Source organism: Leucopleurus acutus (genome assembly GCF_964270905.1).
Source record: "Leucopleurus acutus genome assembly, chromosome: 11".
NCBI classification, from domain to species: domain Eukaryota; kingdom Metazoa; phylum Chordata; class Mammalia; order Artiodactyla; family Delphinidae; genus Leucopleurus; species Leucopleurus acutus.
The window spans coordinates 17,644,069-17,666,381 of record NC_139152.1 but is presented as its reverse complement, the minus strand read 5'-3'; the positions used below and the strand labels follow the sequence as shown (position 1 = coordinate 17,666,381).

General features: G+C 37.4%; 1 protein-coding gene across 2 annotated transcripts in view; it reads left to right on the top strand.

The window, feature by feature from the left end:
* GYS2 (glycogen synthase 2) overlaps positions 1–22,313 on the top strand; it is a 62,827-nt gene that overhangs the window by 13,206 nt on the left and 27,308 nt on the right. Inside the window, exons 3-7 of one of the 2 annotated variants that reach the window (XM_082849642.1) lie at positions 1,294–1,485; positions 3,934–4,116; positions 9,039–9,183; positions 21,773–21,890; positions 22,077–22,197. In XM_082849642.1, the coding sequence (XP_082705768.1) occupies positions 1,294–1,485; positions 3,934–4,116; positions 9,039–9,183; positions 21,773–21,890; positions 22,077–22,197 (759 nt within the window). The remainder of the gene's footprint in view (positions 1–1,293; positions 1,486–3,933; positions 4,117–9,038; positions 9,184–21,772; positions 21,891–22,076; positions 22,198–22,313) is intronic. The other variant, XM_082849643.1, reaches the window with a different exon arrangement.

The following is a 22,313-nucleotide window of genomic DNA, read 5'->3' as shown; positions in this document are numbered from 1 at the left end:
GACAAGCTAGCTTACGTTCTCTGTTCAGCGCTTCACTGTGTCTTAGCTCACTGTATCATATGTCACATATCAGGCAGCCAGTAGCTACTTGTTAACTGAATACATAAAGCAATGAGTGTCCCAAAGAGAAAACTATTGAAAGGTTGTTTGGGGCTCAGGAAAACTCAATCTGAAAGAGGGATAAATACTGAATTACAGTGGAATCGACTGACACATAATGAGGGTCTTTCAATGTTGACTGAGGCATGGCTGGGAAAGAGACATCACCATACATTCCTGAGTCCCAAGCAAGGGAATAATGATCAAACGGGCTTTCATGTTCTGTAAAATTCAGCCTTGGGTGGAGTCATAACATCAATGTAAGCAGTGTAGACACATTCAGTTTACTAGAGAGGTCTGGATACCCAAAGAGAGAAGCTCTTAGCTTCTGCCAACTTCAAGAAGGGTTTGAAGTGATTTATGGTATTGCCTTGCATGTAATATGAGAATAAACATAAAATAAAGAGCATGAGTAAATTACTATAGAAAAATAGAGACCAAAGGGGAAGTTAAAACTTGGATATACAAGTGACTAAATAATTACAATTGGAAAAAATTTGAAATAGCTACTGCATTAAAACTTGCACAAAGTAAAACATTTAGGAATAAAAGAATCAATTTGATGAACGTAATAGAATTAGACCTTGAGCTGCTAGGTTAAAGAGAAAATGCATCTTGGGCAATACATTTAGTTACAACCTCTGGCAGCAACCATATTGGGAAACACTTGGTGTCACATTTTCCTTGATAGGAGGAATAAGGGAAATTATACACATTTGTCTAGAGAAACAACTTTTTTTCTGGCAGGAAATGTTGTAAGTCCTGTTGCATAAAGGAAAATAAGTGACATGGTAGACATATCCAACTCCAGGTTGTTAAAGACAGAGCAGTTCACCTTATGACTCTATCATAAAAACGTAGACCATAATATTAAATCCTAAAACCATGGGCTCAAGGTCACAGGAGGATAATGAGGGACAGAAGAACAGAGATGACATGATCTAAATACTTCATTTTAAAATAACCAAATTTAATGAAGTGCAGGAACTTGGAGATCCTAGATGAATGGGTGCCGGCCCATTCCCTCTTTGGGCTCAAACATCAGATGCTCTGTGTTATCACTATGGTTTCCTATACGGCTTGTGTAATCTGCTTTTGAGTTCTAAATACAGTTTATAGCTTCTAAACCCAAATACATTGTTCTCCCTTGCGTTGCCTAGTATTACTCCATGGCTGTGTGTTCTTTTATGGCAGGTGCACTTTGGAAGGTGGCTGATAGAAGGGAGTCCTTACGTGGTGCTCTTTGACATAAGCTATTCGGCTCGGAACCTGGACGCGTGGAAAGGTGACCTCTGGGAAGCATGCAATGTTGGTATCCCTTATCACGACCAGGAAGCCAACGAAATGCTGATATTTGGATCGCTAACTGCCTGGTTCTTGAAAGAGGTACTGTTTACTGTAGAGTCGTACAACAGAGGAGAAGCCCAGTGGCTCTCCATGGCCAGCGACGATCCTCTAAACTTTAAGCCAATTTTGAGAGGATGCCATTATTAATTGTCCTAAAACATTTCAAAGGAATCTGAGAAAACATTCAGCCTTCCCGTAACTAAATACCAGCTGTTGGAACAGGGTGATGATAATGCTTATTCATATTTACCTCATGTCAGGTTCAACTAGAATGATGTGGATAAAACACCCAATTATATTCCCTGTTACATAGATAATATTCAACATATATGCAAGAAAAAACAGTATACATCATGCACTATGTGCTTGATTTCTAGCGTCATGGGAGTAGGAAATGGCCTGAAATCTTTGATTTTGCTTATGTGTGAGTGCTTGTGCGACTTCAGTGGCTCTTAGATCTTTTAATCATTTGCTACAGGCTGAAGTGGTCTCAGAAGTTGCTAAGGAGTCTACAGCAGTGAACTAGTCCATAGATGTAAAGAAAAACCCAAAAGCATTGGAAATCAGTCCTTGTTAGATGAGCCAAGCCTGTACTCAATTCCTGAAAGCATGGCAGTAGGATTTCTTCCTCTTCCTTTCATTACCTCAAGATGATTATGCCTCACTTAAAAATCGGAGAATGAAGAGCGTCCCTAGCAAAGTGGGACTGTGGTCGAAGGACAAATCACAGAACTCTATGTTGGGAGTGTGTCCCCCTGACCAGTATAACTTCTTTCTGATGAATTAAGTCCAACAGCCATAAAGGGCTGCTTTGAGGTGAAGGGGAAGGGAAGGGGTGGTCCTATTGCTTTGTCTTGGTGACACCGTAGGAGAAGAAGAGTGAGGCTGCTGACAGGATCTGACCTAATGACAGATAGATGCAGGCTTAGCATCAGTTGCTGAAACCAACTCTTCCTCTGCCAACTGCCCCAGGGCTGAGGCCAGCCTCCACAAGCACCCACACATGCCACACATGCGTGCATGTCAAGCCTTCCAGGTGATTCTGATGTACCCTAGGTATGAGAACCGCTGTCTTAGGTTAACTCTCCAGACTTCCCAATTCCCTGGGCAGGCTCCTTGAACACAGGTGTTTTTCATTATCGATGCTACTCCCCCACTAGGGAAACAGTCATTAAGGGGAGTGGAATGTAAATATTAATTTTTTGTAAGGGTGAAACAAAGTAACATTTTTTTATTGAAGTGCAGTTGATTTAAATATTGTGTTAGTTTCAGGTGTACAGCAAAGTGATTCAGTTATATATATATATATTTTTTTTCCATTATAGGTTTTTATAAGATGCTAATATAGTTCCCTGTGCTACACAGTAAATCCTTATTGTTTATCTATTTTATATATGGTAGTGTGTATCTGTTAATTCCATATTCCTAATTTATCCCTCCTTCCAACCCTTTGGTAACCATAACTTTGTTTTCTATGTCTGTGAGTCTGTTTCTGTTTTGGAAAGAAATTCGTTTGTATTATTTTCCATATTCCACCTATAAGTGATATCATATAATATTTGTCTTTCTCTCTTTGACTTACTTCACTTAGTATGATATTCTCTAGGTCAATCCATGTTGCTGCAAATGGAAATATTTCATTCTTTTTTATGGCTGAGTAATATTCCATTATATATATGTACCACATCTCCTTTATCCATTCGTCTGTCAATGGGCATTTAGGTTGCTTCCATGTCTTGGCTACTGTAAATAGTGCTGCAATGAACATTGGGGTGCGTGTATCTTTTCGAATTATGGTTTTCTCTGGATATATGCCCAGGAGTGGGATTGCTGAATCATATGGTAGTTATATTTTTAGTGAAACAAAGTAACTTTTAGGTTAAGAAACTGGTGCCCTGACTAGTGTTAGAATGAGACCTGGAATTAGACCTGGGTCCTCAGTGTGTTATTAAATTTCTATTTGATTCTAAGCAAGTTATTAATCTCTTTCCCTAGTTCCAAATTCTTAAAATAATAGTATATCATTTAAAATGTTTTTGGCTTCAAGGAACAGAAAGTCCAAATGAGACTGACTTAAAACATAAAGTCATTTATTGTTTATTAAATAGACGCTTGTAAGTGGGTGGTCCCAACTAATTCAGCAGCTCAGTGAACCTTCAAGGATAATATTGCTATTATCCATTCATCCATTTAATGAATAGCTATTGAGTGCCTACTGTGCATTTATTCAGGAGTCCCCTCTGTGGATACAAAAATAAATTTGATCCATATTGAAAGAGAGGATTATGCCATAAACATATATGGGCTTTATGAACATGCAGCTAAATTCTATAAAACCGTTATATTTGCTAAATCTGCCTGCTTTGTCTTTAGATCCCTTTAAATTGTGCTAAAATTTATAGGCATGATAACGTTCCTTATGCTGTGGGCCACGAGCAAGATCCAACTACACCACCAACTTTTCTAAAAGCTTCTTTTCCGGTGTAGGTGACAGATCATGCCGATGGGAAACACGTCATTGTCCAATTCCATGAATGGCAGGCTGGGACTGGACTGATTCTTTCTCGAGCTCGGAAACTCCCGATTGCTACAGTCTTTACCACTCACGCCACACTGCTTGGGAGGTATCTCTGTGCAGCAAACATCGATTTCTACAACCACCTTGATAAGGTAATTAGTCCTTCCACCTTCCCCCCTCATCACCTTTCTTTCTGATCCTTGAAGCTGAAGGATGGGAAATATTGACCTTCGTCTTTCATCTGTCATCCAGATGGCAGAAATGCCCTTTCAACCAATCAGTATTCATGACAAAGCCTCCCCCGAGTGACTGAGAGCTCATATAGTTTAACTTTGTTCAGAGTGCAGTAGAGTGTAGCAGGGAGAGGCCAGATGGCTGTCCACTTTGGAGCAATAGACCCAAGGTCCAAAGGCATCTGGTGGGAGTCAGACACTGAGGATGTGAGGTCGGGCTGCTGTCTACTCTGAAGCTTGGGAAATGCTGTGAGGACTCTGGATCCACACACAGATCTGAGTGGCAGGTGCATGGCAGGGAATCTAGCCATCAGCTTGTTCTATGAGCCTTACTTCCTCCATCCTTCAAGTGAGCAAAGGTCAGATTTCTGCTGTGACTCTGCAGTGAGTTATAGGTGGAGCTTTGTGGGGGTCTAGTAAAACAGAGTTATCAAAGACAGGGATGTGGGGCTTCCCTGGTGGCGCCGTGGTTAAGAATCCACCTGCCAATGCAGGGGACACGGGTTCGCGCCCTGGTCCGGGAAAATCCCACATGCCGCAGAGCAACTAAGCCCGTGCACCACAACTACTGAGCCTGCGCTCTAGAGCCCACGAGCCACAACTACTGAGCCTGCGTGCTACAACTGCTGAAGCCCGCTGGCCTAGAGCCCGTGCTCCGCAACAAGAGAAGCCACCGCAATGAGAAGCCCGCACACCGCAACGAAGAGTAGCTCCCGCTTGCCGCAACTAGAGAAAGCCCGTGCGCAGCAATGAAGACTCAACACAGCCAAAAAAAATTAATTAAAAAAAATTTCTTAAATGAAAATAAAAGAATAAATGAAACAAAATAAATTCGGAGAGTATTAAGATGAAATTAGTACAAGATAATGAAAAAAGATGAATGAAAAGATCTACGAATAAGAAATACATCTCTGAAGAAAAAAAAAACAGGGATGTGGATCCTTGCTGACTAAACAGTTGGGTTTGCCTATCTTAGAAGACTGCCTTATGCTATGACCCAAAGTCATTCAGTTTTGACTTCTTCTATTTTCCGTCAGTTCAATCAGATTAATAAAAGTATGTTTCTCACATCATCCTGTCAGTAATAGTGATCAAGCATTTGAGTAACAAAGCCAGGAGTTCTGCAGATTTGGTATCTATGTTGCCAATTAAGTCAATTTAGTATTTTAGGGTTCTGTTCTACTATCAGGAACATTAGGAAGTTGGAAAGTTGATTTCTAAAGACTCCCCCAGTTTAAAAAATTTCTAGAATTCTATGAAACAGAATGCATGCTTGTGTGAGTGTGTGTATGTTTGTGTGTGTTTGTAACATATGAATAATACTACTCAGATAATGAGGGCAGAAAATTATACTATCATCTCAGAGACATTTTGAGCACAGGAAAGTTCTTTCAGACAAACTTTAACATTTGCAAAGCAATGAATGGTCCTAAGGAGAGCTTGCCTATAAAAAGGTCAGCTAAACCTGAAGGTCAAATTGTAAACATTAGATGTATATTTAAAATAAAGTCACCAAGGAATTCAAAAAGTCAGGAGATCAGGGAGATTTCCTAATGGTAGACTAATGAGGGCAAACCAGTGATCTGTGATAAACTCAACCACCATGTTTCCTGGAGAAGAGCGGACTTTGATTTTTGTGAAAGAGAAAATATTACAGAGGCATATCAAATATTTCACAGCAGAATACTTAAGAGCATTGGATAAACAATTAATAAAAACAACTAATAATATTCATCAGATTTTATTAATCGTTTTTAAGGAACAAAACCATTATAATATATAGTTATATATTATAACTATATCTGTTCAGTAAAAGGTCAGTGTTTATATCACACTGTTTTCAAATATGATTATATATCTCCCCAGCTTAAACCCCTCACTTGTTGAAATATGGAAGCTTAGCCAGACCCTAGCCCATCTCTCTAGTAAAAAGTCCTGCTCAGCAGAGTGACTAGTAAATAAATAACAAGTAATTAAGAACTAGGTTTTAAGTTAAAAACTCATAATCATTATTCACAGGAAAGGCCCCCATATCAATTTCTACAGCAGACCTTCCAATGCTCACAGTAGGTTTAGAAATTCAGTGGAACAGCAAAACACCAAATTATATATATGAAAAGGTTTTAAAAGTTCAACATAAGAAATGAGTCATAAATTAGTCTTTGGTACAGGATCCACAGTCAGTTTCAGTGACTCAGGCAAGTAGACATCGAGGGAAAATGAGAACAAGGATAAAAGCATATAACTTTGATAAAAGCAGAAAGATTAGAACTATTTTACTCAAAGACATTAACTGAAAACATTTTTGGTTAATAGCCGATTCATAAGGACCTTGATGTTTGTTTATGTTTTGGCTTAAATGTATTAGTTAAAATAGCATTGCAACTATTTTCAGCCAGCATATGAATTTTCTGAGACTCTCCATGAAGATGTTTCAAAATTCATTCTTATCGGTCCTGCCATTGGTCAATCGTCTCCTCAATGATAATGACTAGATACCTAATGCTTTAAATAAAAAGGGGATGGGCATCAGTTTTCTTATGTTTAGGCCTCTCTTTTCTTGATAGCAATGGGATTTCTATCCCATAGATGGGAAAGTGAGGACAAGGCTGTTTGGGATTAGAAAATGGTGAAGAAAGCCATAGACAATTGTTTGGTGGATTTTAACTCTTTCCTCTGACCAAGTGTTGAGCTGGTCATGTTCAATTATAGGGAATCGCAAGGCCTCTGCTATCCTCTCCCTGTATTTTTGCATACTTGTTTTCCTCATTTAGGAATCCTATCTTCTCACCTCTAAATAGTATTCAAATGTTAAGTGCTACCCTTATGTGAAATCTTACTATTCTCTACAATAACAACAACACTACTACTAAATAATAACAATAGCTGAAATTATCAAGCCCTTTCCATACGCCAGACACTTTTCTAAACATTTAATATGTGTTAACTCATTTAATTTCCCCCAAACTTAATGAAATAGGAAACATTTCATTCCAGAGTTATTTTTCTCAAACACAGACTATGTCTCTACCATACCTCTAGCTGAGCCCTTTCAGTGCTTGCCATTGTATTCAGGACAAAGGCTGAATTTCTAGCCTTGTCTTCAGGGACTTCTGGGATCTGGTCCTATTACCAGGATGTCTCTCTATTACGTGTCCTACATTCTACACCCAATGCTATAGTCACATCAGATGTCTTGCTATTTTCTGCACATACAGTTTGACTTTATATATTTGTCCTTTGGGGCAACTAAATTTCTCAGTCCAAAATAACCTTTCCCCAAATTAAACTTTCATGCCTCAGTCCAAATGTCATTTTATTTATCTAATCAACTTAGAAATACAAAGATTAATAAGTCATGCTCCTTGCCCTTGAAAATCGTACATTCTAGAGGTGATATTGACAATATGAACAATTGCATAAATATGACATACTTTTCTCTCTCCTCAGCCAGGATGAATCAGACCCTCTCTGATCCTGCACCTTACTCAGACACTTACTCATTTCTGCCCAACTTTTACCTGCTTTCTCATTCATAAGCTCTTTGAAAGCAACAAAAGTATGTAAATTACTAAACAAATGTAGGCTGAATGAGAGATTTGGTTGAATGAATGAGACCAGCCATACAGAGCTGATCTAAGCATGCCATATAGAGCCTTGATTCAGACATTTTCAGAGAGATGGTTGCAAATATTACAGTCAAGAAAGAATGCTCTAGGTATGTCCCTGTTGTAATCTCTAGAATCATCTAATGAGACTCTTTTAGTACATTCCTCTATATGGTGCAGTCGTTATTGGGATTGCCATGTTGATTGAGCTGGAATCTACTTGATATAAAAGCAGGCGGGAGCCCAGGTGTGGAGTCAAACTGATTTGGGATCAATTTAGGGCTCTGCTAAGATACTTAATAGGAATGTGACCTTGGGCCAGTTTCTTAACCCCTAAAAGTTTCAATTTCCCCCTACGTAAGATGAAGACAAAAAATGTGTCTCTGGTTTATGAGGATTAAATATGATATCGCTCTTAGAAGGGTCTGATACATAGACTTCAGCTTCTAATAATCTTTATTACAAAAAGCACCCCACTAATACAATGCCAGAAACTTTATATACTTTTTTGTCTTAGACACTGCTAGTTTCATATGCAGCTATAGAGACATAACATTCAGTAACTAAGCAAAATGGCAAAAGCCCACAACGGTTGCTAACTGTGTTAAGTAACTGTTGGGAGTTTGGCTTTTTTTTTTAAAGTTAAGATGCCCAGAATAATGGATGATTACACAACCTAACACACCATCTAATTAAAGTAACTGTACACTCCTTGAAGTTTCACGGTGTTGGGAGTTATATAGCATGGAAAAGCATTTGTCTTTTCTCTTTGTCAGGTTTCTTTCCTTTAGTGAATAGGAAGGACAATACTTATCCTTACTTTCAGTATCAAGTTTAATGTCAGCTTTGTTTCATTGCTTATGGAAAAAATATGATAAAGACCTCGGGGAAAGGAATTAGCTCAACATTTATAAAATAAGTAAAAGGATAATGAAAATGCCAAAAAAATCAAGAATTCTCTATGATTATAGCAAAGGGGAAATATCATTTACATAGGGGGTTAAATGACAGTTTAGAAGCACAGATGAACTAAACAGCACTTTTTGTAAGCATTAAGTAGCTATGTGCTTTAGTAATGGGTTTAACAGAAATTTATCATTTCTTTTGTGGTCATAAAATTTCACACAGCCTTGAAGAAAAACAATATGAGAAATATGTGATTTTGTTTTGCTTGTGTAGAAGAATCGGTGTAAGCAAATGTGTATGTGCGTGTGTTTTGTTTTGTGTTCACAGTTTAACATAGACAAAGAGGCTGGGGAAAGGCAGATTTATCACCGGTATTGCATGGAGCGTGCCTCAGTCCATTGTGCTCATGTATTCACCACTGTTTCTGAAATAACAGCAATAGAGGCAGAACACATGCTGAAGAGAAAGCCTGGTAATTATTATCCCTGAGTTTGTCACCGACCTATGAGAATTTTGTTTGAAACAAAAATGTGTAAAATAATAATAAGAGGAAAAATTGCATTCACTATTACCACTCAAATCTTTACACATATTTTCAGTAGCTTTGTTGAAGACTAAGCTATATCTGGAACATACTAGTGTACAATCTGTGCTTGTCGTATAGTCTATGCTTAAAATGACCTAGTTCTGAACTGGGTTGTCATAATGACTTCCTGTGCGTAAGCAAGCTGAGTTGATTTTTCTATTTTAAGAAAATGAAAGTCCAGAAAATATCAGAAATGTGAGTGATACTACCCGAGTCCTACATCCTAGAACATCGCCTTATTGGTCCTGTTTAGTAGAAACCTGTTGTTTTACTTCTCCCAAGATTTTCTTGTAAGTTTTCCTGGGAACTATCCCCAGACCCATCCAGAGGTTGCAATGCCAAGAGGCATGTTCCTAAAACATGACACTGTCACCTGACCACAGCTGATTGGTCCAGAGGTAGACATCTGACATAAGCTGGACCAATCAGAATGCTCTCATAAGAAGGAGTCTAAACAAATGAGTCTGTTTGAATGCACTCTTGTATAACAGAAATGTCACCTTGGAAGCTGTTAGCAGTGCCCATTTTCCCATTATGTTGCATGAGATGCAAAGAAAGTTAAACTACAGTGAAGTACAATAAGAAGCAGAAACAGTTTGAGAGAGAGAGAACTCTATACTTTCCACAGTGATTTAGACCACGGTTTAAACTAATTCCTGAGGCCCAGCTAAGTCTTTGCTATGAGACACTCCAGCATCTTATTAATAAATCCCTCCTTATTATACTTAGTGTTAATAGGTTTCTGTTACTTGCAACCAAACAGTCCTAATTAATACATCCTCCTTGCTTGATTGCTGTGGTCTTGTCTCTAGTTGTCTTTCTTTCAGATACCAGTTGAATATCAGAGAAAGCATTTCAAAGCTCTAGATAATTAAAAAAGAAGAATCCAAGTAATTTGAGTAGTGACAGCCTCAAGATCCTATGCTATTCTTTTTTCTTTCCAAGGGTTCTCTCGGATTCACTTGGGTTCTCACTCTTATGTCTCTTACAGGAGTTTGCTACATCAATATGCTCACTTGTTTCTTGGATTCCTTTTTTCCCCTATCTTCAGTATCATTTTCTGTGCTTACGAAAATGCTTTATTTTTTCCTATTCTAAAATAAAAATTTCTCTTGAAGCCACTACTCTGTCAGATGTCTATACAATCCCATCCTCCCTCCTTTTGTTAAATATTTTAGAAAAATAATCCATAGTTCTTCCACTTACTCACAGCCCCTTCAACTCTAATTTCCAACCTCCAACACTTGGTCTAAAATTGCTTTTTCAAAAGTCACCAAGTTCAGAATTCTGTAATTTTCTTTATGTTCCTTGACATTCTTTAGAAGTTAAAGGTGGCAGATACCTCTATCATCCCTTACTTTTCATGACATTACATATTCTAAGTTTTCTCAAATATGATTCTTTTCTAGTGTCTCTCATAGTTCCTCTTCTATCTTCCATCTTTTAAAAGAAGACATTCTCCGTGATCAGATTCTGGATCCTGCTTTCTCTATATACTATTTTCTTAACTTCCTGTTTTCTTAAGGAGATTGCTGTAGGATAGGGGTGAAAACTGTGGACTTGTTGCCAAACTGCCTGAATTCAGTATCAAAAATGACTTTGTGTTGAATATATGTCACTAGCTGTATGACACTGTGAAAGTTGCTTAAGCTCTCTTTGCCCTAATTGCATAATGGAGATGATAATACTATCTCTTATCTAGAATTGTTGCAATGATTAAATAAGTTACTACACGGGAAGAATGCAGATCAGTGCCTGGTTCATTGTAAAGGTTCAGAAAATGACAACGATTATTATTTTGTATGGATCAGACGTTTCCCAAGCTCTCATCTCTTCTTCTGCTAACTTCACTTGGAGGTTCTACTAGAACTATAAACCCCATAAGCTACTCCATTTCTGACTAGTAAAAGAATCACGTGGTGGCTCTGATAGAAATTGTGAGCTCCCTGATGCCTTGTGGTTCAAGAAGGTCCACAGGCTTCTAATGGATTATTAAGCACAAAATTTTTCCCAAGAGCATTCTGAGAAAAAGCATCATATAGCACATCATTACTTTGTATTTTTTCGTTTTCCTTGAAGTCTTCCCCAGTTAAAAGTATAACCACAGCTAAAAGGTGTGGGTGTAGCTCCAGAGCAAGAGGGAAATGTTGGCTGGATCAAAAGCTTATATAGGGCCAGATATTTTTAATAATATTATCATATGCTAATTGGTAAAGCCTTATTTATTACTGCATTATTATACTTTTTTTTTTTTTTTTTTTGCCGTACTCGGGCCTCTCACTGTTGTGGCCTCTCCCGTTGCGGAGCACAGGCTCCGGACGCGCATGGCTCACGGGCCCAGCTGCTCCGCGGCATGTGGGATCTTCCTGGACTGGGGCACGAACCCGTGTCCCCTGCATCGGCAGGCGGACTCTCAACCATTGTGCCACCAGGGAAGCCCCATTATTATACTTTGACCATAAATTCCATTAAAAGTAACATCTGATGTTGAAAAGATGATTTTTTTAAAATATTGGAGAGAGGGCAACATTATAAATTTACTAATTACAAATATGCAATTGAATACATCTGCTTTGAAACTTGAAAATAATGTACATCAAAATGATTGCCTTCGGGCTTCCCTGGTGGCTCAGTGGTTGAGAGTCCGCCTGCCGATGCAGGAGACACAGGTTCATGCCCCGGTCCGGGAAGATCCCACGGGCCGCGGAGCCGCTGGGCCCGTGAGCCATGGCTGCTGAGCCTGCGCGTCCGGAGCCTGTGCTCCACAGCGGGAGAGGCCACAACAGTGAGAGGCCTGCGTACCGCAAAAAAAAAAAAAAAAAAAAAAAAACAAAGATTGCCCTAATGGATTATATATTGAAAAGTTTTTATTCTGTGTTGAAGCAAAAAGCTCCCAAACGAATTATCTCCAGTTGAAGAATGCCAATACATCCGGCAGCTCATGTATTCCCACATTTACTATAAAATCACTCATTGTCCTCCTTTCACCTAATGTTTGGTGGTTTGGATTTGTGAAAAACTCGAAGGCACAGTTCTATTCAAAACCATCTGATTTTGTTCAGAGATGTAAATTTTACAAAGAGAATCAAAGTCCATGTAAGAATTTTTTGATTTTGTTGTAGAACTCTACCATGTGCCCGAACTTCACAATTTGGATATTTCTTAGAAAATGTAGGGTTTGTGATGTCATCTTAAAGAGGTGTCATATAAATGAACTAAATTTGACATTGTAATGTCAACCAAACAAAATACTCTAGCCAGTGAGTGATTTTATGCCATTTTGCCAGAAAGGTCATTGGGGTCCAAAGCTCCTGTAGACTTTTTTCAAACACACTAAGCACAGCTTTATACCCCAACCCAGTGTATAGATGCCAGGCTGCAGAGAGGGTGTTTTGCAAGAATATTCATCTTGAACTGGTATGACTCTCAAAATCTATTATATGGAGTTTAGGGAATTTCTAGCAGTCCCCTTATGTGATGTGTGATGATGTGAATTATTCACAAGACAATGAACCCCAGGAGTGTCTACTGCATTCAGAACATTCAGTAAAATGGCTCAAAATCCTGTAGGATATTTTGACAGTGCATCTGTATAATACCATATGGACAAGGCGGGTATGGAGTGTTCAGTTATGATATAATAAGCACTTTTTCAGGTGACCCTTGGCCAAGGTTGTTAGAATCATATTCCTTCTTCATGATTATAGTGAGTCATCGCATACGTGATATCACTGAAAGCTATATTCTGAATTGCTTCTCTCAAAGTCACTTCCACTTATCAAAGCAAAGAATGATCCAAAATCCCCTTGGTAAGGAGTCCCAGTAGCCCTCAAACAAGTAGAATAAACTGGCAACAAGAAACAGACTTCCCATGGTGATCTCTCAGAAATTAAAAAAGTACAAAGAAGCATCAGTGTCAGCTCTTTTGGATTTAATCATTGCTGCAATATACTTCCAGCTTAGAACTAAGACCTGAGCCCTTCCTAAGGAAAAAAATTGGAATAAAAGTATGAGCAAATACTCCTTAAACTAGTTACACATCTGTAGTGAGGTGTACATGCTGTGCCAGTACTAAAACCTGATGATAAAACAGGATACGGTACTGTGATGACAACATATGCACTCTAAATAAGACACCGAGGCAGCATTCAATTCCTTTTTGGTGGCAAGCTCTTTAGGGGTTTTTTTGTTGTTGTTTTTTCTTGTTTTGTTTTGTTTTTGTGCTGTCAACAACTGGTAGCCAATAATACTATTTTATTTTTTATTTTTATTTTTCCATGATAAATAATATTTATTGAATGCTTGTCATGTGTCAGGCCCCATTCTAGTATTTTGTTCACATAAATAATCTCATTTCATCATCACAGTAGACTAATGAGATAAGAACTATTATTAACCCTCCTTGCTATGGATGAGGAACCCAAGGCACAGAGAGGTCAAGTGACTATTCCAAAGCCAAACAGCTTGTAAGTGCTGCCATCTGGATGCTGTCCAGCCAGACCTGTTATTTTTTTAAATTTAGTTTATTGAAGTATAGTTGATTTACAATGTTGTGTTAATTTCTGCTGTATATCCAAGTGATTCAGTTATATATATATACTTTCTTTTTCATATTCTTTTCCATTATGTTTTATCACTGAATATTGAATATAGTTCCCTGTGCCGTGCAGTAGGACCTTGTTGTTTCCATAGTACTATTTTAGATGCCCAAGGAATCATAACTCACCCTTGGTTCAGAATTCCTGAGCAATTAGACTTTTAAACTGATGGCGATTCTATTTCCCAAAATTCTAAGTATGGAGCAACATTTCAATAAAGTAATATGGAAATTATTCATTCATCCAACAATTAATTATTAAACACTGCTTCAAGCAATAGGAAAGGGTAAGTGGATAAACGCACGTACCTACCTTCATAGAGCTTACATTCTGAAGGGAGGAGACAGGCAATAGACCAGATTATCAAATAAATGCACGATATGTTTGGGTTAATAAATGCCGTGGAGAAAAGTAAATCAGGTAAGGGAATAAGGAGTGGAGGTGGAGGTGGTGGGCATGTTTTGTTTTTGATTTTTTTCTTTATGTAGCGTTTCAGAGAATTCTTCTTTGATTAGGTAAAATTTAAGGGAACAACAGATAAGACTCAAGGCTTCATCTATACAGGAGATGCCTATATACCCAAGAGGGCAAAAAAGGAATGAAATAAGAAGTTACTTTCTTGGACTGTTACAACAATTCTGTGAGCTCTGTGCATAGCCAAGATAAGTTGCTTGCAATCTAATATTTTGCCTGCTCCAAAAACCAAGCAAGATATTTTATTTATTTATTTATTTTTTGTGGTACGCTGGCCTCTCATCATTGTGGCCTCTCCCGTTGCAGAGCACAGGCTCCGGACGCGCAGGCTCAGCGGCCATGGCTCACGGGCCCAGCCGCTCCGCGGCATGAGGGATCTTCCCGGACCGGGGCATGAACCCGTGTCCCCTGCATTGGCAGGCAGACTCTCAACCACTGCGCCACCAGGGAAGCCCTATTTACTTTTATTCTTTTAATATTTTTAAAAAATTTATACAATTTTTAAAGGTTACTTTCCACTTAGTTATTACAAAATATTAGCTATATTCCTCATATTGTATAACACATTGTTGAGCCTCTCTTACACCCAAGAGTTTGTACCTCCCAATCATCCGCCCCTATATTGCCCTCCCACCTCCCCACTGGTAAACACTAATTTGTTCACTACATCTGTGGTCCAAGCAAGAGATTTTAGACTAGAGTAGTTCTGGTTTCCACAATACAGTTGTTCTTCAGTTTCTACAATGTTTTTCATTTACAAAATCCTAGTTTTACTCAGTTGCTTTACTACCTAGAGAAAAAAGAGAGGATCCAGGGAGCTGGATTAGCTATATGTAATTAAGAATATCAAATTTCTTTTCATTTTCCTTATTTCAAAGGCATCCATGTGGTAAGAGACTTTTTGTCCACCCAAATTCTGGATTTATTCTGTTTTGTTTTGTATTTTTTTTAAAAAAAACAATAAATTCAGAATTTGGGTGAGAAGATATACTTAAAGTGATGAAAAGGAAGAACTTACAACCAAGATTACTCTACCCAGCAAGGATTTTATTCAGATTCGATGGAGAAATCAAAAGCTTTACAGACAAGCAAAAGCTAAGAGAATTCAGCACCACCAAACCAGCTCTACAACAAATGCTAAAGGAACTTCTCTAAGTGGGAAACACAAGAGAAGAAAAGGACCTACAAAAACAAACACAAAACAATTAAGAAAATGGTCATAGGAACATACATATCGATAATTACCTTAAACATGAATGGATTAAATGCTCCAACCAAAAGACGTAGACTGGCTGAATGGATACAAAAACAAGACCCATATATATGTTGTCTACAAGAGACCAGTTCAGACCTAGGGACACATACAGACTGAAAGTGAGGGGATGGAAAAAGATATTCCATGCAAATGGAAATCAAAAGAAAGCTGGAGTAGCAATTCTCATATCAGATAAAATAGACTTTAAAATAAAGAATGTTACAAGAGACAAGGAAGGACACTACATAATGATCAAGGGATCAATCCAAGAAGAAGATATAACAATTATAAATATATACGCACCCAACATAGGAGCACCTCAATACATAAGGCAGCTGCTAACAGCTATAAAAGAGGAAATCGACAGTAACACAATAATAGTGGGGGGCTTTAACACCTCACTTTCACCAATGGACAAATCATCCAAACAGAGAATTAATAAGGAAACACAAGCTTTAAATGAAACAATAGACCAGATAGATTTACTTGATATTTATAAGACATTCCATCCAAAAACAGCAGATTACACTTTCTCCTCAAGTGTGAACAGAACATTCTCCAGGATAGATCACATCTTGGGTCACAAATCAAGCCTCAGTAAATTTAAGAAAAACTGAAATCATATCAAGCATCTTTTCTGACCACAATGCTATGAGATTAGAAGTCAATTACAGGGAAAAAAACGTAAAAAACAGAAACACATGGAGGCTAAACAGTACCTTACTAAATAACCAAGAAATCACTGAAGAAATCAAAGAGGAAATCAAAACATACCTAGAGACAAATGACAATGAAAACACAATCATCCAAAACCTACGGGATGTAGCAAAAGCAGTTCTAAGAGAGAAGTTTATAGGTATACAAGCCTACCTCAAGAAACAAGAAAAATCTCAAATAAACAATCTAATCTTACACCTAAAGGAACTAGAGAAAGAAGAAAAAACAAAACCCAAAGTTATCAGAAGGAAAGAAATCATAAAGATCAGAGCAGAATAAATGAAATAGAAACAAAAAACAAGAGCAAAGATCAATAAAACAAAAAGCTGGTTCTTTGAAAAGATAAACAAAATTGATAAATCATTAGCCAGATTCATCAAGAAAAAGAGGGAGAGGACTCAAATCAATAAAATTAGAAATGAAAAAGGAGAAGTTACAACAGACACCTCAGAAATACACAGCATCCTAAGAGACTACTACAAGAAACTCTATGCCAATAAATTGGACAACGTGGAAGAAATGGACAAATTTTTAGAAAGGTATAACCTTCCAAGACTGAACCAGGAAGAAATAGAAAATATGAACAGAGCAATCACAAGTAATGAAATTGGAACTGTGATTAAAAATCTTCCAACAAACAAAAGCCCAAGACCAGATGGCTTCACAGGTGGATTCTATCAAACATTTAGAGAAGAGCTAACACCCACCCTTCTCAAACTCCTGCAAAAAATTGCAGAGGAAGGACCACTCCCAAACCCATTCTATGAGGTCACCATCACCCTGATACCAAAACCAGAAAAGATACTACAAAAAAGGAAAATTACAGACCAACGTCACTCATGAATATAGATGCAAACATCCTCAACAAAATACTAGCAAACAGAATACAACAAAACATTAAAAGATTCATACCCCATGATCAAGTGGGATTTATCCCAGGGATGGAAGGATTCTTCAGTATACGCTAATCAATCAATGTGATAAACCATATTAACAAATTGAAGAATAAAAACCATATGATCATCTCAGTAGATGCAGGAAAAGCTTTTGACAAAATTCAACACCCATTTATGATAAAAACTCTCCAGAAAGTGGGCATAGAGGGAACCTACCTCAACATAATAAGGGTCATATATGACAAACCCACAGCAAACATCATTCTCAATTGTGAAAAACTGAAAGCATTTCCTCTAAGATCAGGAACAAGACAAGGATGTCCATTCTCTCTAGTATTATTCAACCTAGTTTTGGAAGTCCTAGCCACGGCAATCAGAGAAGAAAAAGAAATAAAAGGAATACAAATTGGAAAAGAAGAAGTAAAACTGTTGCTCTTTGCAGATGTCATGATACTATACATAGAGAATCCTAAAGATGCCACCAGAAAACTACTAGAGCTAATCAATGAATTTGGTAAAGATGCAGGATACAAAATTAATGCACAGAAATCTCTTGCATTCCTATACACTAATGATGAAAAATCTGAAAGAGAAATTAAGGAAACACTACCATTTACCATTGCAACAAAAAGAATAAAATACCTAGGAATAAACCTACCTAGGGAGACAAAAGACCTTTATGCAGAAAACTATAAGACACTGATGAAAGAAATTAAAGATGATACCAACAGATGGAGAGATATACTATGATCTTGGATTGGAATAATCAGTATTGTGAAAATGACTATACTACTCAAAGCAATCTACAGATTCAATGCAATCCTATCAAATTACCAAAGGCATTTTTTACAGAAGTAGAACAAAAAATTTTAAAATTTGTATGGAGACATAAAAGACCCTGAATAGCCAAAGCAGTCTTGAAGGAAAACAACGGAGCTGGAGGAATCAGACTCCCTGGCTTAAGACTATATTACAAAGCTACAGTAATCAAGACAATATGGTACTGGCACAAAAACAGAAATATAGATCAATGGAACAAGATAGAAGGCCCAGAGATAACCCACGCACCTATGGTCAACTAATCTATGACAAAGGATGCAAGGATATACAATGGAGAAAAGACAGTCTCTTCAATAAGTGGTGCTGGGAAAACTGGATAGCTACATGTAAAAGAATGAAATTGGAACACTCCCTAATTGAAACACAAACATAAACTCAAAATGGATTAGAGACCTAAATGTAAGACTGGACACTATAAAAGTCTTAGAGGAAAACATAGGAAGAACATTCTTTGACATAAATCACAGCAAGATCTTTTTTGATCCACCTCCTAGAGTAATGGAAATAAAAACAAAAATAAACAAATGGGACCTAATGAAACTCAAAAGCTTTTGCAAAGCAAAGGAAACTACAAACAAGATGAAAAGACAATCTTCAGAATGGGAGAAAATATTTGCAAACAAATCAACGGACAAAAGATTAATCTCCAAAATATATAAACAGCTCATGCAGCTCAATATTAAAAAAACAAACAACCTATTCCAAAAATGGGCAGAAGACGTAAATAGACTTTTCTCCAAAGAAGACATACAGATGGCCAAGAAGCACATGAAAAGCTGCTCAACGTCACTAATCATTAGAGCAATGCAAATCAAAACTACAATGAGGTATCACCTCACACCAGTCCAAATGGACATCATCAGAAAATCTACAAACAACAAATGCTGGAGAGGGTGTGGAGAAAAGGGAACCCTCTTGCACTGTTGGTAGGAATGTAAATTGATACAGCCACTATGGAGAACAGTATGGAGGTTCCTTAAGAAAACGAAAAATAGAATTACCATACGACCCAGCAATCCCACTCCTGGGCATATACCCTGAGAAAACCATAATTCAAAAAGACACATGCACCCCAATGTTCATTGCAGCACTATTTACAATAGCCAGGTCATGGAAGCAACCTAAATGCCCATTGACAGACGAATGGATAAAGGAGATGTGGTACATATATATAATGGAATATTACTCAGCCATAAAAAGGAACAAAATTAGGTCATTTGTAGATACGTGGATGGATCCAAAGAGTGTCATGCAGAGTGAAGTAAGTGAGAAAGAGAAAAACAAATATTGTATATTAACGCATATATGTGGAACCTAGAAAAACGGTACAGATGAACCGGTTTGCAGGGCAGAAATAGAGGCACAGATGTAGAGAACAAATGTATGGACACCAAGGGGGGAAAGTGGCGGGGGGGCTGGTGGTGGTGGTGGGATGAATTGGGAGATTGGGATTGAATGTATCCACTGATGTAGATAAAATGGATGACTAGCAAGAACCCGATGTATAAAAAAATAAATAAAAGAAAAAAATTAAATTATGTAAACTTACAATTAAATATTATACTAAAAGCAAAATTAGTACTCAAAAAACATCAATTCCTAGTTATTTTAGTACATTTTACCGTGATCAATACTCTCGTTTATGTCTATTGCATTTGTACGGTGGAAATAGTATGTAACGGTGTTACTTTGTATCTCTTTCCGATTCTGTATTCACATTAGTAGCTTGAAATCAGTCATGGTGGGAGTATTTACGCCATGGAGATGGGCAAATACTACTAATAAAACATCTTTCTCTCTCTCTCTCTCTCTTTTTCCTGGAGTGCTGGATACCACTGCATGTAGGCCTCTATGTGGGAGGTTATTCTTCACTAGAAATACGGATGTTAAAAGACCTCATTGACCTAATTCTTTAGGCTAATAAACTGAGACAATTAATTTTAAGACACATCCTTTTTTTTAAACTTATTTTCTTGAAGTATTGTTGTTAGTTTCTGTGGTATGGCAAAGTTATTCATATATATATATATATATATATCTTCTTTTTCACAGTCTTTTCCATTGTGGTGTATTATAGGATATTGAATATAGTTCCTGTGCTGCACAGTAGGACCTTGTTGTTTATCCATTCTATATATAATAGTTTGCGTCTGCTAATCCCAAACTCCCAATCCATCCTTCCCCCACCCTCCACTCCCTTGGCAACCACAATTCTGTTCTCTATGTCTGTGAGTCTGTTTCTGTTTCGTGGATGAGTTCATTTATGTCATATTTTACGTTCCACATATAAGTGATATCACACAATATTTGTCAAGACACATCTTTTATTTTTAATTGTTTGTGAAGCAGTGAGAAAATTCCAGAGGAATTAAAGTCATAATAATGTGGTATTCATATACAGTCTTGCCTTCTCCATCTTTGTGGACAGTACAGCTGCCTGGCATAGAGAATAAGGATGTAGACACCGGAGCTAGGCTGCCTTGGCTTTATATCCTACTTCTGTTACTCTGTACTTACTTGATCTTAGCAGATAACCTCTCCACAGTTTCTTCATCTGCAAAATGGGGACAGTGAAAAGAACTTACTTCATATGGTTTAATGAAAATTAAATTAATAGGGTGTACAAAAAAGTCTGGCTCAAAGTAAGCCTGAGATAAAAGTTATAGAAAGAGATACATTGTAAGAGGGGTTTGTCCGCTATCCTGATCAGTAGCAAATATCCAATTACTTAGTAAACAATCATAAGAACAGCAGTTCTTTTTAAATTTTGTTTTCACAACAAATGACCAAGAAGCCTGTGTTGAATTAGTGGAAGCATTTCAAGGGAATAGCCTGTTAACTGTAAAATATCCTTCAAAATGATAGCATACTTATACTTCTAGCTCAAATCTCCACTGCCCAAATCTTCATTGCCATGTGCTAATTTTTTTATTCCTTTTGTTTTTACTGCTACTAAATACAATAACCCATGAATTCAACTTAGTAGGTGATTTCCACCATATACTCTGAGCAGTGTCTCTCTTTCTTATCACAGACCAATATTCTGGAAAACCAAAAATGTCTCCCTGCCCAAGCAACAAAATCTTCTAGGTAGAAAGACTCAGTTATGTATTAGATCTAAAGGGCTACTTTTCCAATGTTCCATATGGACAGAACACTTCCCACACATTTGACCAAAATAAAATGACAAGAGGTAGTTTAGTGCACAGCACAGTTAAAGCTACAACAGGTGGAAGCAGACCGCACGGACGCTACTGGTCCTCCTGACACGTGTGCTCTGGAACAGATTCTATTGACAACTCTGTGCCTCAGTTTCTGCCTCTGAAAATGCAGATAGGCACCCTGGCTTTATTGGTCGTTGCAGGGATTAGATGAGTTACTTGCAAGGTGTTTAGAGCAGTGCCTGGTACACAGCAAGTGATCAATAAATGAAAACTCTAACAATGACTATTTTTGCTATTCGTGTATTTCATAATACCCATCACTCAATGTTATTTCAGTCAGATAGTCCTGATTTTCTATGTCAGCAATTTATTATAAACTTTTATGAATTTTCAATTCTTTTATAGTCAGAGACTAGAAATGTGAATAGACACCTAACTTGATAGATTTAAAACTACTGTTTTATTTTTTTTTTACAATGCTTCCCTCTCTCAAAAGAGCTTTTTCATGATGATTTTACTTTGCTTTTCCAGATGTAATTACTCCAAATGGATTGAATGTTAAGAAATTTTCAGCAGTACATGAGTTTCAAAATCTCCATGCCACGTACAAGGCCAGGATCCAAGATTTTGTTCGAGGTCATTTCTATGGGTATGCTTATTTTTCTTCACTGAAATAAAATTAACGTGTGATGTTAGGGATCTGGGGTATAGAGAAAACAGGGTTACTAAAGTAAATGTTTATCTTTCCTAGTCCCCTTTGTACTTTACCAGAACTCATGTGTACATTTTGTTGCTGTTGCTTTATTTCATTGCAATCTGTTTTGTTTTGTTTTAGTCATCTGGACTTTGATCTCGAAAAAACGTTGTTCCTCTTCATTGCTGGGAGGTATGAGTTTTCAAACAAAGGAGCTGACATCTTCCTAGAATCCTTATCCAGGCTAAATTTCCTGCTGAGGGTAAGAATGATCTAGAACTCCATACAGTATATTTTTATAGGAGAACTTTATTCTGTGGGAAGTAAAGAACTTTCTGGCTTCTTAAATAGATTTCAAAAGAATATATGATTTTGAAG